At 43.9% G+C, this 15,586-nt stretch overlaps 1 protein-coding gene across 1 annotated transcript in view; it reads right to left on the reverse strand.

Moving 5' to 3' along the window:
- Positions 1-15,586, reverse strand: part of ankrd27 (ankyrin repeat domain 27 (VPS9 domain)) — a 64,152-nt gene that overhangs the window by 46,530 nt on the left and 2,036 nt on the right. The window contains exons 2-5 of the mRNA XM_083762358.1: positions 8,431-8,533; positions 5,803-5,814; positions 4,587-4,697; positions 849-1,187 (exon numbers count right to left, since the gene is read on the reverse strand). Of these exons, the coding sequence (XP_083618484.1) occupies positions 849-1,187; positions 4,587-4,697; positions 5,803-5,814; positions 8,431-8,533 (565 nt within the window). The remainder of the gene's footprint in view (positions 1-848; positions 1,188-4,586; positions 4,698-5,802; positions 5,815-8,430; positions 8,534-15,586) is intronic.

Below are 15,586 nucleotides of genomic sequence, written 5' to 3' on the forward strand. Positions count from 1 at the left end.
GAAGAGCCACCCATAGACTGATCTAATCGAACCTTTCTTCACTAGTCCGATCCAGAAGAACACAGTTTGCCGGCCACTGCTACAGATCTAATCTTCCCTTCTTCTACTGGAGTCCTGCCTCAGAGCAGACCAGAGGTTTAGAAAACTGTCGTTCCCTGATGTCATCGCTATAGAGCGTCGCAGTCTCTCCCCCTTTCAGAACAACGAGTGGCCCAGGAAATGAAACCCAATGCATTTTTCCCCATAGGCATTTCTTAAAGTATTTATTTAAAGACGGTTACGCCGCGGACAAAGCCAACTCGGATCGTGACAAATCATGACAATGAACACAATGTTTTGGGCCGATCAAATAATTTATAAGAAGAAAGTCAAAACAAAATTTGTTTTGACTTTCTTCTTATAAATTATTTGATAGTGTTGTGTCCTGCCTTTATTTTCTTCTTTCTAATGATTTGATCGGCCCAAGATATTGTGTTCATTGTCATGATTTGTCACGATCCGAGTTGGCTTTGTGCGCGGCGTAACCGTCTTTGAATAAATACTTTAAGAAATGCCTATGAGGAAAATGAACAGTGATTTATTTTCCGGGGGGGCGGGACCGCGACGCTCGATAGGGGACACATGCATCAGTAAGCAGGAACTGGGGATGGCGATGAAGGGCCGGGAAGTCTGGCGTGATATTGTGAAATCTACGATCTCGACCGCGGTCGAAAAATGATGGTGAGGAATGAAAGCGTTTGTGCGTGCGTGGTCGCGTGCGTGCGTGCATGTGACCGTGCATGTGACCGTGCGTGCGTGCGTGCGTGCGTGCGCGGTCCCGAGTCACGCCAACAACGACAACAACGTACAATGTGATGCCGGAGTCCCTTCCTCTCGTGCTCCCTGAAGGACTGGCGGAAGGCGGCGACCATCTTGTCCAGCCTGTCCGCGTGGCGGCCCAGGAACTCCCGGACGTCCTCCATGTTCTTCAGACAGTAGGGGGCGCTGGGGGGCTCCTGCGGCGGCGGCGGCGGCGGCTCATCGGGGCTGTGCTCGCCGCCGGCGGCGTAGAGCGGCGAGCCGATGCACAGGATGCTGTAGCTCTGCTCCTTGTCGTTGTAGAAGGTCTCCTCGAAGAGGACGCAGACGGAGGACGGCGCCGGGAAGCCCGCACGCAGGAGCACCTGGCGGTCCTGGATGCTGACTTCCTGCGAGAGAGAGAGAGAGAGAGAGAGAGAGAGAGAGAGAGAGAGAGAGAGAGAGAGAGAGAGACGGTCGCAGTGTTGTTATTATACTGTACCCTGTATTTATACCCCTTTTCGTGCTGTATTTTTAACATTATTGTATGCCTGTATGAGCTGTGGGACCATCTGAATTTCCCCTCAGTATATATGTATAGTTTATATGTATAGTTTTATTATATAGATATTCCACTGTTACGTTCTTAGCTTACGCATGTTTCATGATAAATGCTTTTTATGTGATGTATTCCCATGCTTTTTTTGTTCTTGCTTAAATGTAAGTCGCTCTGGATTAAGAGCGTCTGCTAAATGCCTAAATTGTAAATAAATATCTATCTATCTATCTATCTCAACCCATTTAGACCTGAGAACATATTCTACAAATGCCTTCTAAATCCTAACAGTTTTCTGAAAAACCTTATGTTTATGTCAGTGGTTCACCAACTATTATTTCAAGTCAAGGACCCCCACAAATCCCCCTTCACATTTCAATAGATCCAGTGATCTTTTGATGTAATTTTCTGGGGTCTATAGTAGGACTGTAGTAAATAATAATACAGAAATCTCCATAAAATGTTAAAAATAAATAAATAAATAAAACATTTAGCCGAATGCCACCCGGTCAAAACAATAGCTAAAATCGAAAGAAAGCAACACATGAAAAAAAAATAACACTCACTATTACTTTATCTGAAAACATCCTAAAACATGAACCTTCGTTGAAAAAAAAAAAACAAAGTTGTCTTTTCTTATCTTATGAAATAACTAGAACTGGCGGAAAAATTATTCACACGTACGTCATGCCATTGGCAAGACAGTAGGTTGGTTGTCAGTAAATTGTCAGAACATTTTCAGTGAGAAAGGAGGGCATTTGCAAAGGTGGTGTTATGTAAATGCTATTCAGCAAGTGTTGAAAAGGGACACTTGCTTTCAGCAACAAAAGAGAAGAATTCTCCAGGCTAAGGGCCGATTCATACTCCTATTTTAGAGCCGAATAAAAGACGGTTCGGCTCTGTAGAGCCTACAATTTGACGTCATTTGAGGTTCGGGGGGGCGGGTACCCTCCTAAAGTCGGCTCTTCGGTGCTACTGAAAATTTCTGACGAGCCGAAATCATTTCGGCTCTACAGCGCCGAAACAGCGGTAAAATTGGAGTATGAATCGGCCCTTAGGCTAGGTGAAAAGAACCTTGGGGAAAACAAGTACTTCCAGAAAAAAAATCAGGAAAAGTACAGGGAAGTGTTGGAATGGCACATCTGTAACTGAAATTTACTGAAACTAAAAACAAATAATCATCACACCTGGTGTGAAGTAAGCGATGCCTTTGACAAGTTAATTTGTCTCGCTGAATATCACAGACTCCCTCCCTATACTGCTTTATTACAGACAGGTCGATTAAAATAAAAGGCTAATAAATCCAATGTTAATCAAAACCCATGTTTCTATGTCAGTGGTGCTCAACCTTTTTCATGTCAAGGACCCCCAGAATTATCTCTATTGGGCCACACGGACCCCCCCATCTCAAAATATGTAGTTCCAGGGACCCCCCCCCCCCCCCCCAGAAGCAAATATTTTAGTTAAAAATGTTCGCTCTGAAATGTATATTCAAAGATTTGCGACACATTTTAACGATTTCTTTAAAAAATAGCAGACCTACAAGCTCGTATCGCGCCACTCGGTGGCGCGATACGAGCTTGTAGATCTGCTATTTTTCAATAGCTAAAGCATAACATGATGCTGACACCAAAAGGGGTTCCCGCCCAAAATAAGAGGCACTGCGGTCCTGTTGGTGTTGAAATCAGTTGCTAATCAGTTACTGACATGTGTGTGTGTGTGTGTGTGTGTGTGTGTGTGTGTGTGTGTGTGTGTGTGTGTGTGTGTGTGTGTGTGCACTCCGTGCATAGTAAAGATAAAGATAAAGAAAACTTTATTGCCCATTAAATTGACATAAAATGGAAAATTCTCTTTGGCACATCACCGGCAGTCAGTTACAACAATAAAACATTAGACATTAGAATACACAGATGCATTAAAATACTATATAACATGCATTCACATAAACACAGTGATCATGAACAGTGGGTGTTAGGTGAACTATTTAAACATTTTCTCATTTAAAATGTCCACAGCAGTATTGGCACAAACAAAGTTTTGTAACCCAATTCTTTTTAGCTAGTTTATATAGCCCTAAGCCTCCTGCCCGATGGCGACAAGTCAAATTCAGAGCGAAGAGGGTGGGTAGAATCATTGTAAATCTGAATAGCTTTTTTGGTTATGGAGAGGTTGTATATGTCCTGAAGTTATTGCCTGACTACCCGAGTTTGTTTTTATCTAGATTCCCAAACCAGGACACCATGTTAAAAGTGAGAACACTCTCAGTGAGTGATCTATATAGACCATGGTCAGGGTGTGTTTACTAGCATTACAACTTCTCCGTTTCCTGAGAAGATAAAGCCGCTTGCCTTTGCCTTTTTTGTAGATGTTACAGTATCTGCATTGGTCTGAAAGGTGAGTTTATTGTCTATGGTTGTTCCCAGATATTTAAAGTCACTGACCTGCTCCACTTCCTCCCCTCGTAAGCAAAGCAAAGCAAAGTTCTTTGTTTACCCTGCAGGAAAGTGGACTAAGCTCCAGATGCTTGTTTACAGCCACACCCTGCTCATAGAGCATTTCATGGTATAGGGGTTCAATGCCTTGCTCAAGGGCACTTCAGCGGTGGTAGTTTTAACGTGCCGGTTTGGGGATTCGAACTGGCGACCTTCCGGTATCAAGACCGCTCCGCAAACCGTTCGGCCAACGCTGCCTTAGTAACAGGCCTAAAGATGGACCCCTGAGCCCTCTGCTCTTGACCCCCCTCCCAAACACAGCTCCTTAAACCCCCTCCCAAACACAGCTCCTTAAACCCCCTCCCAAACACAGCTCCTTGGTCTTATTAATACAGACTGGTTGGGGTCTCTCTCTCAGAAACTCCCTAATCCTCAAAAAAAGTTACTACTGACGTTCAGGTCACACAGGTATTTTAGGAGAAGATGGGGTTGGATTAAAACCCATTCTGGGCGGGAACCCCTTTTGGTGTTTTGCCCCCTCAGGCCGGGAACCCATTTTTGGGTGCTGTACAGTATGTACAGTATTCAAAAATGTAAAACTTTTGATGCTGCTATATAAATATTTGAAGTTTTTCAGAAAATCTAGGTCAGGATTTAGAGGCGTTTTTAGAATCGGCCTCAGGTCAAAATGGGTTAAAAGCCTATAAGTCTATAAATTAAGTGATGGCATTAAGTGATGTTGAGGGCCGCATGTGGCCCCCGGAGCCGCCAGTTGCCCATGCATGTACGACTTCTTTAAGACCATAAAGAAGACGTTATACCTTTCCATCCAGAGTCTGATAGCCGTCCTCCACAGGCTTCAGAACGTAGCTGTCGAACTGGACCGATGTGTACGTGCCTGGGCTCAGGCTTCCGCTGCAAGGCACCAGAACCTGCCCACAAACAAACAAACAAAGCATGTCAATAACTGAAGGCAAGTAAAGACGCAATGAAAGTTCACCGGTGCGTCCCGTTGGTCAAACGCCCAAAAGAAAGGCCCCATTTAGTTAAGGGCCGATTCATACTCTTATTTTAGAGCCGAATAAAAGTCGGCTCTGTAGAGCCTACAATGTGACGTCATTTTAGGTTCGGGGGGGGGGGGGGGGGGGGGGGGGGGGGTACCGTCCTAAAGTCGGCTCTTCGGTGTTACTGAAAATTTCCGACGAGCCGAAATCATTTCGGCACTACAGCGCTGAAACAGCGGTAAAATAGGAGTATGAATCGGCCCTTAGGCTTAAGCAACGACGGCTACGGCAGTCGGCTCCGGCAACCGGAAATGGATCAGTGCTCGATACATAAACCTGCTCTCTGTCGCAGCCCTTTCTACTACGGGAGAAGCTACACTTACACGTATGTGTCTATACAACGCCATGTCATAACCATGTTTATTGAAATTATAGCTGTCATGCATTTACACCGATTGCGCCATCACCTCTCTTACGCTGTGTAATGTGTTGGCATGCTCTGAATGAAGAAATAACATTATACCATATGTCATATTATTGTTTATGAATTGCTCCAGCACCTTCCTATTTCCACTGCTGATCATATCCAGCGCATGTAACAATTAAGCAATATCGGCAAGTTCCTCAGGGTTCAAGTGGTTAAACATCTGACCAGGTCAAGGATATTGATTCCACCCTCATGTTATTCCTCTGCTGCCCAGAGCCATTCGTCTCTCTCATGACTAAACAGCTGTGCCATTTAGAGCAATGTTTCCACGCACACACACACTACTGTAGTGTACTGTACTGTACTGTACTGTACTGTACTGTACTGTACTGTACAGGCACACCCAAAATCATCATACTATACAGTTAATATGTGCGTGTTAGGTTGCGCACAGGTGGTGAAAAACAACCATGCTATTTTCGTGCTCAGACCCAGGCACCCAGGCACCCAGGCACACACACATAGCTCCCTAAGGGAGTGTTTTGCACCACTCCAAAAAACCACACAACTGCTCAAGTGAAGCTGACCCGTTGGTTGGTTACTCACGATGCCATGGAGCTCACACACATAGCTAGGTTAGGTTAGGTTAGGTTAGGTTAGGCTAGGCTAGGCTAGGCTAGGTTAGGTTAGGTTAGGTTAGGCTAGGCTAGGCTAGGCTAGGTTAGGCTAGGCTAGGTTAGGCTAGGTTAGGTTAGGCTAGGTTAGGTTAGGTTACTCACGATGCCATGGAGCTCACACACATAGCTAGGTTAGGTTAGGTTAGGTTAGGTTAGGCTAGGCTAGGCTAGGCTAGGTTAGGTTAGGTTAGGTTAGGTTAGGCTAGGCTAGGCTAGGCTAGGTTAGGCTAGGCTAGGTTAGGCTAGGTTAGGTTAGGCTAGGTTAGGTTAGGTTACTCACGATGCCATGGAGCTCACACACATAGCTAGGTTAGGTTAGGTTAGGTTAGGTTAGGTTAGGCTAGGCTAGGCTAGGCTAGGTTAGGTTAGGTTAGGTTAGGTTAGGTTAGGCTAGGCTAGGTTAGGTTAGGCTAGGTTAGGCTAGGCTAGGTTAGGTTAGGTTAGGTTAGGCTAGGCTAGGCTAGGTTAGGTTAGGCTAGGCTAGGTTAGGTTAGGCTAGGTTAGGTTAGGCTAGGTTAGGCTAGGCTAGGCTAGGTTAGGTTAGGCTAGGCTAGGTTAGGTTAGGCTAGGTTAGGTTAGGCTAGGTTAGGCTAGGCTAGGCTAGGTTAGGTTAGGCTAGGTTAGGTTAGGTTAGGTTAGGTTACTCACGATGCCATGGAGCTCACACACATAGCTAGGTTAGGTTAGGCTAGGCTAGGCTAGGCTAGGTTAGGCTAGGCTAGGTTTTAAATGGCAAGTTTGTACTTCTGCCCTCTGGGAGAAGATACAAAGAACCAAAGTGGAAGTACATCAGATTTTAAAAATAGTTTGTATCAGCATCAACTAAGATGCTGAACGAGGCTCTGAAACAGCGGTAACTACGTGAGGCCTGATTATCCACATCATGTGTGCTATGGTGTAATGTTGTGTCTTCCTCTGTAATGTATTTTTGTTGTCATTGATGTTTTATGTGTGGCTGTAGCTGGGGTGAAAGCCCAAGACAAATGTCCCTTATGGACAATAAAGTTTACCTTGACCTTGACCTTAGGTTAGGTTAGGTTAGGTTAGGTTAGTTTAGGCGAGGCGAGGCGAGGCGAGGCTAGGCTAGGCTAGGCTAGTTTAGGTTAGGTTAGGTTAGGTTAGGTTAGGTTAGGTTAGGTTAGGTTAGGTTAGGTTAGGTTAGGTTAGGTTAGAGTGGGTGACAATATTATCACACGAAAAGATCAAATTACCTACCTAGGTTCCATCCTGGAGGCCAATCTTTCCGGTGATAAGATGGCCACCAACATAATCAAAAAAGTCAATCAAAGAACAAGATTCCTTTACAGGATCTCCTCACTGGTCAGCAAAAACACCTTGAAGACCTTAACAGGAGCCCTCGTACAAGGTTTCTTTGACTATGCATCCACCTCTTGGTACCACAGCACCTCAAAGGCCCTTAAAACAAGGCTCCAGACCTCCCAAAACAAACTGGTCAGGCTCCTACTTGGCCTCGCCCCCCGAACCCACCTCACCCCTGCCCACTTTGACAGGCTGGGATGGCTTAGGGTCGTCGACAGAGTACAGCATCTTGCAATGGGTCTGGTCCACAAGATTCGATACACCACCAAGATACCCATGTACCTGTCTAAATACTTCCTTAATGTAAACGAAGTCCACACCCACAACACCAGAGGGAGTGCAACAAACCATGTACAACCCAGATTCGGCACAAACAAGGGACTAAATACTTTTCGCTCCTATGCCACCAAAATGTGGAACGCCCTACCAACAGTCATTAAGACATGTGAATCCCTTGACTCCTTCAAAACCGCTCTCAAAGGGCACCTACGGATGGCTGCAATTCGAAACTGGCCTCTGTAAAATCTGAATCCCCCCCACCTCCCCCACCCCATTTTCCCTCACTGTATATTGTATCTTTTCCCTTTTTTGCTTCCCATATGATGAATTTAGCTACATAGAAATGTCTATTTGTATGTCTCTAAATGTTTGTATGTCTTTAAATGTTTTGATGAATTGAACAATGTGGACCCTGTTGTAAACAAGTGTAATGCTTAATTGGGTCGTCCACTCACAGTTGACAGTCTTTGTATTGAGTTTGTGCTTAAAATGTACTGTAAATTCTACAAACTGTTAATAAATATTTCAATCAATCAATCAAAGGTTAGGTTAGGTTAGGTTAGGTTAGGTTAGGTTAGGTTAGGTTAGGCTAGGCTAGTTTAGTTTAGGTTAGGTTAGGTTAGGTTAGTTTAGGTTAGGTTAGGTTAGGTTAGGTTAGGTTAGGTTAGGTTAGTTTAGGTTAGGTTAGGTTAGGTTAGGTTAGGTTAGGTTAGGTTAGGTTAGGTTAGGCTAGGCTAGTTTAGTTTAGGTTAGGTTAGGTTAGGTTAGGTTAGGTTAGGTTAGGTTAGGTTAGGTTAGGTTAGGTTAGGTTAGGTTAGGTTAGGTTAGTTTAGGTTAGGTTAGGTTAGGTTAGGTTAGGCTAGGCTAGTTTAGTTTAGGTTAGGTTAGGTTAGGTTAGGTTAGGTTAGGTTAGGCTAGGTTAGGTTAGGTTAGGTTAGGTTAGGTTAGGTTAGGTTACCTCGGCCACTCGGCTGCACAGGTCTGGCCTCTGCTTCTGCAACGCCACGTAGAACGGGTTCCTCAGGATGTTCTCATCATACACAGCCATCTGGAGGAACTCCCTGTGGAGGACAGACAGAGACAACTCATCATACACAGCCATAGGGAGGTCTGGAGGAACTCCCTGAGGAGGACAGACAGAGACAACTCATCATACACAGCCATAGGGAGGAACTCCCTCTGGAGGACAGACAGAGACAACTCATCATACACAGCCATAGGGAGGAACTCCCTCTGGAGGACAGACAGAGACAACTCATCATACACAGCCATAGGGAGGAACTCCCTCTGGAGGACAGACAGAGACAACTCATCATACACAGCCATAGGGAGGTCTGAGGAACTCCCTCTGGAGGACAGACAGAGACAACTCATCATACACAGCCATAGGGAGGTCTGGAGGAACTCCCTGAGGAGGACAGACAGAGACAACTCATCATACACAGCCATAGGGAGGTCTGGAGGAACTCCCTCTGGAGGACAGACAGAGACAAAATGAGGAGGAGGGATGAGGTATAGAGCTACACACACGCTCACACGTAAACACACACACACACACACACACACACACACACACACACACACACACACACACACACACACACACACACACACACACACACACACACACACACACACACACACACACACACACACACACACACACACACACACACACACACACACGCGCAATTCGAAACTGCCCCCGTAACATTGGAATAATGTGTTCCTTCCACGTGCTACAGTATGTCCGGCCAGGGGAACCCCCCCCCCCTGTCAGGTGAAAAGAAGCAGCTTGGACTCCTCATGCATAGAAGTAGGCATGAGGTCAGTCCGCTGCCCCCCCCCCCAGTTTGACAGAGAAAGTGTAGCGCCAGGAGTACATTAGCCCATTCTGACCGGGCACCCATTTTGGTGTCAGCATCATGTTATGCTTTAGCTATTTAAAAATAGCAGATCTACAAGCTCATAGCGCGCCACCAGAGTGGCGCGATACGAGCTTGTAGGTCTGCTATTTTGAAAATCGAAGAGCGACTGACATTTTTAGAATCTGATCTCAGGTCAGAATGGGTTCATCAGACCAGTGTGTGTCCGGCGGAAACCTCGTATGAATCTTGATGGATTAGCTATTTTTCAATAGCTAAAGCATAACATGATGCCGACACCAAAATGGGTGCCCGTTTCAGAATGGGTTAACAGGCTGAAGTATGTATGCACATAAATGTTTTATTTCATTTTTTATTTTCTAAAACTCTTAACTGTGATCTATTGTATAATATTATTTTCATTTGTTTTTGTGCTAAATGTATTATTTTTTATTTATTTCCTTTGAATGGGGGGGTGGGGGGGGGTGGGAAGGGTTTGTGTGTGTATATGTCTATGTGATGTGATTGTTTGTAAAGTATGTCTTGTCTTTAAACCTGAAAATGTATAATTGCCCAACATCATTTTTTTTGGGCTTTCAATAATACCTTTCATAATACCATTTGTGGAGAGAGAGACTTTGCTTTCTTTTAAATAGCTTTAAAAAAATATATAATAATTTTACTAGTACTTTGCTGGGTATTTTATTGCATTTGTATAATTATTTATTGTATTGTCCTGAATGTATGCATTGACCTGAGCAACCCAATTTCCCCGTGTGGATAATAAAATACATCTAATCTAATTTCATATTTCACCAGGCATAATTCATAGCTAAATAAATAATCATAAATCATAACTAGGGCCGGGACTAATTGCGATTAATTTAGATTAATTAACTACAGAAAAATGAATCGCGATTAACTACAGATAAATTAATCGCACCTTTCTTTTCACCGCGGAACGTTTCTCACTGGGCGCTTTTCTATAGTACTGAAAACTGGAAATAATAAAAAGTCACCCCATTTTGTGTTGCCTAGAACTGGAGGTCTGACAAAAAAGAGTAACAATATGAAGTAAGTACAGCTTTGTGATGTCACTGAGATGTACTTGTTACTGTTACTAATTTCTTTTCAGACCTCCAGTTCTAGGCAACACAGAATGGGGGTGACTTTTATTATTATTTCCACAACAGGTAAAACAGTAAAATGTTGAAAATGAGTGGTATCCTGTAGTCACTATTCGTTGATTCACTGGGATACCAAAAAACATTAAAAAAAAAGGTTTCTCGCTGTTCTCGGGTTGAATATTGATATGCGATTAAAATGCGATTAATCTAGATTAATTAATCGCAAAGCCTCTGATTAATTAGATTAATTTTTTTAATCAAGTCCCAGCTCTAATCATAACTGAAAAAAAAGTATGTTTCTGTATCAGTGGTGCTCAATATTTCACGTCAAGGACCCCAAAAGGTATATGTAATATGCCTCCCCCCCCCCCCCCCCATCTGAAAATATATTGTTCCAGGGACCCCCCCCCCCCAGAAGCAAAGATTTGAGTTAAAATGTTCACTCTGTAATAATATATATTCAAAGATTTGAGGCACATTTTCACGATTTTTCAAAGATATAGCAGACCTACAAGTTCATGAGCTTGTAGTCAGATCTGCTATTTTTCAATAGCTAAAGTCTAACATAATGCTATATATAAATACCAAAATGGGTAAATGATTAAGGTGCAGACAACATCTTGTCTTGCGTAGAAGATAAAATGTCCATATTGTAGACTTGTAGAGCATCTCCTACTGCATCAACATGCAGTAGAAAGAGACAGCTGTTTGTTATCTCACAGAGACAGCTGTGCAGCACAACAGAGCGATAGATGTGTGCCACGTCATCATGTCACAATGTCAACATCGTGCAGAGAAATACACGGAAGACATAGGGTATTTTTTCATTATAATATGTATCCTCATATCCCAAAAAGATAAAGGGCATTAAAGTTCAAAATTGCCTTAGTTTCCCTCATTAAGTTCCTCAGGAAATGAGATGAGCTAAAACGGATTCAAAACGAAAGAATGGGGGGCGACGAGAGGAAGGGTGACTGTGACGGTCATAAAACTACTCACTGTTGTGACACAGGATGTTTCTGTGAAAACCGTACAAAGATGAATGGAAAATAACCTATACTGTACACATTAAACAACGCACAATATGAAGCTTGTTAGATTGTAGAAGAAAGGCCATCCATCGTCGCGTGACAAGATGTGTAACACATAATAAGGCATTTGATTTGCCCAGTCATACAAATATTTACTGGACATTGATCATAAATATGGTTTGTAATCCATCTTTTAGTAACTCTCAGACGTATCTTAGGTCATTATAAAACCTTGTTTGTGTGACAGTAATCATTGCTAAAGTCTCGTCAGCTCTTTAATGCAGGTGGAATTCCAATTTCACTCAATCAATCCCCTCTCTCTCTCCGATTGGGTGAAGTTGGTACAGTACTATCCAGACCTGAAAATGTATTATCTGTTTAAAAAAAAAACACATCAGTTACACCCCCTTAAATAAAAGGTATGCCAGTGCTGTCCTATATAATATATCAACCTGTGGCTTCCATACAAGCGTTCAAGAAAAGGCCATACTGTATCAACACAATATCTCTCATCTGTGACCATTATACTTACGTATACTACTTGTTTTGACCTGCGGTCAAAGATGTATTGTCATGTCAATCATGCCTCGCAGCAGCAGCACCGCTAAAGGGGTTTCCAGAGCTCTGTGGCAGCAGCAGACAGCAGAAATACTGTATGTACGTTCTCCTCACAACGACTGAGCTACAGTATATTATGGTAAAGCTAAGCGTGGTGAGAAGAACGTCACACACACACACACACACACCACATCTCTGCTCAGCATCAGAAAACGCTTTAAGAATGTGCCATGTGACTGCCTGGTCTACTGCAGGCCGGGGCCTTGAAAGAAACCCAACCAGGGAGAGAGAGAACCTCTCCTCTCACTCGTGATCCTCCTCAGGCTCACGGCACATTTTCTGGAGCCAATGGAATTTCCATTCTCCACCCCCCCCCCCCCACTCATTTTTTAAGCTGAAAACAGAGTGCTATAATGTCATGTCATGGCCGTGATGAAAAATGAGAGACGGCTTCTTGAACGGTCGGGGATAGATCGAGGGAGACATGACATGGGCAAGTATTTATTTTGTGACACGTCAAGTCTCTCTCTAACTAAAAGGGAGCGTGCAGCTGCAGCATTCACATGCTGCAGCTGCAGCATGTGAATGCTGCAGCTGCAGCATTCACATGCAGCTGCAGCATTCACATGCAGCTGCAGCATTCACATGCTGCAGCTGCAGCATTCACATGCTGCACTCAGAATGAGATGAGATGACAGTCCAGAAGAAACAGCAGCAGCAGAAATCCACACTTTTTACAGGGGATGGATGTGTGTGTATACAACAATGCACCAGCCACTGGCATGTCTGTTATAACAGTTTGCCTTAAAACCCATTCTGACCGGGCACCCATTTTGGTGTCAGCATCATGTTATGCTTTAGCTATTTAAGAATAGCAGATCTACAAGCTCATATCGCGCCACCGAGTGGCGCGCTATGAGCTTGTAGGTCTGCTATTTTTGAAAAAAATCGAAGAACGACTGACATTTTTAGAATCTGATCTCAGGTCAGAATGGGTTCATCAGGCCCAGGCCGTAGCGTAACGGTCTGGGCACCGGACTGGTAATCCAGTCGCAGTGTGCCGCGGGTTCGACTCCCGGACCCGACACGGCCTTTACTGCATGTCATCCCCCCATCTCTCTCCCGTTTCCTGTCAGCCTACTGTCTGTCCCTTCAAAAATCAATAAAAGGCGTAAGCCGCAAAAAAAATATCTAAAAAAAAAAAGAATGGGTTCATCAGACCAGTGTGTGTCCAGTCGGAAACCTCGTATGAATCTGATCTCAGGTCAGAATGGGTTCAAAGCAGGGGGGCAGTCAGCCAGATATTTCGTGAAGCCTCATTTGAAATCGGTAGTTCATATAATGGCCTGTTGTGGCGCTGGACCGGACCCAAAAAGCCCCATAGCTCCATAGAGGCCCATTTATTTTGGCCCAACTTCACCTAGACTGTATTACCTTAATAAACATGGTCATGAATACTTTCTTCTTCCAGTCACTAGTTTAAAGTCTCATTTCTAATGTCATAATATTCTTTTTGGAAAATTATGGTCCCATTAATTAAAAAAATGACCATAAAGAAAAAAAACATCGCGTATGTTCTGAGGGGCGTGGCTACCGTTACAGTCTATGATCGGGATTCCCCTCCCACTCGAGTCAAAATAAAAACCAACGGAGAAGAAGGGGGGAAGTCCCGCCTCGTTGTCTGGGCAGCCAATGGCCAGCTGGTCCAAAACGGAGCCAGCCAATGGCCAGCTGGTCCAAAACGGATCTAGAAAGATGGCGACTCACATCAGGAATTACCATATTATTACAGGCTTCATTTTACGTTCATGTTAGACCCGGCGAACGCTTTGTCCATATTTTTTACAGTCTATGGTTAAAAGCCTATGTTTCTATAATGTCAGTCGTTCTCAAACATTTTCATGTCAAGGACCCCCAAGATTATATGTAATTGGTCCGCCTTGGACCCCCTTCTGAAAATGTTGTTCCAGTGACCCACCCCCCTCAGAAGCAAATATATGAGTTAAAAACGTTGGCTCTGAAAGAATATATATTCAAATATTTGCACCACATTTTTCACGATTTTTCAAAAATAGTAGACCTGCAAGCTCATAGAGCATTATGAGCTTGTAGATCTGCTATATTTTTCAATAGCTATTAGTATAGCATAATGCTTAAAAGTAAAACACCAAAAGGGTGTTCCCGGCCAAAAATGGTTAAGTTAAAATTCCTCAACACCAGACTTTTTTTATTTTTTAACCCCACGATTTTTGTTACCAATTTTCACCCGGTGCCAATTGCCTAAATAGAGCACCGAAGTCCTGACGTAACTCGCTCATCCCGACCATTCCCTGGTTCGCGGAAGTGATTTCTCTATGGAGAATAACATGGGTGATCTTAATATCGTCTACTATAAGCGTTGTGGTCCCAAACATAAACAAGCTGTCTCGGCGTTATTGTCAGGGAGGTGTCTCTGTATCGTTTGCAACAGTCAGTCACTCATATATGATACAGTCTGCTTCTAGCGAAAATGTAACTAATTCAGTAGCAGTAACATTAGCGTTTTCTCTCAGTCAGTTGATTCTTCATATCCATATGAGTGAAGCGGCCGGGGTGACATGTTTATTTTTCAAACACAGTTGTTATATGAGGCGATGTCAAATCGCCTCAATGGGGATTACAATGCAACTAAACAAATACATGAACCTGGGGGACTGACGCCCTCTACTGAAAGTGACGTCAGACTTCGGTGCTCTATGGTAAATGGTGCATTTATATAGCGCCTTTATCCAAGGTGCTTTACATAGATTACATTACATTCACCCATTCATTCAGCAGAAACCATGCAAGGCACCAACCAGCACATCAGGAGCAATTTGGGGTTCAGAGTCTTGCTCAAGGACACTTCAACACTAACTCTGGGGAGCACACAGGGTTTCGAACTGGCAACCTTTGCGGTTTCCAACCAGCCACTCTATACCCTGAGCCACCGCCCTAAACTGTAATGCTGGGCACTACCCTCCCTCTGCCAACCTGGGGAGAGCCCCGAACTGAAACAAAGCTTCCTTCAATACGTGAGGAGTGAGCAGCACTGGCAGGCCGCTTCTTTTCACCTGACAGGGGGGGGGGGGGGGGGGTTTCACCCAGTTGGCCATAGCATGTGGAAGGAACGCGTTATTCATTTCCAACCAGTTTATATGACTATAGCAAAACCACCATGGTTTGTTTTTTACTTAACCCATTCTGACCTGAGATCAGATTCATACGAGGTTTCCGCCGGACACACGCTGGTCTGATGAACCCATTCTGACCTGAGATCAGATTAAAAAAATGTCAGTCGCTCTTCGATTTAAAAAAAAAATAGCAGGCCTACAAGCTCGTATCGCGCCACTCGGTGGCGCGATATGAGCTTGTAGATCTGCTATTTTTCAATAGCTAAAGCATGTTTGTATGAAAGTTGTATGAAATACTTGCCATTAATATAGTGGTTGCAACTGTATTAATTGATTGGCCGAGTCCCATGGTGGGAGTTCTGCTCTGGTTTTGGTCAACAT

This window comes from Protomyctophum parallelum (assembly GCF_964188405.1).
Source record: "Protomyctophum parallelum genome assembly, chromosome: 4".
Lineage (NCBI taxonomy): Eukaryota > Metazoa > Chordata > Actinopteri > Myctophiformes > Myctophidae > Protomyctophum > Protomyctophum parallelum.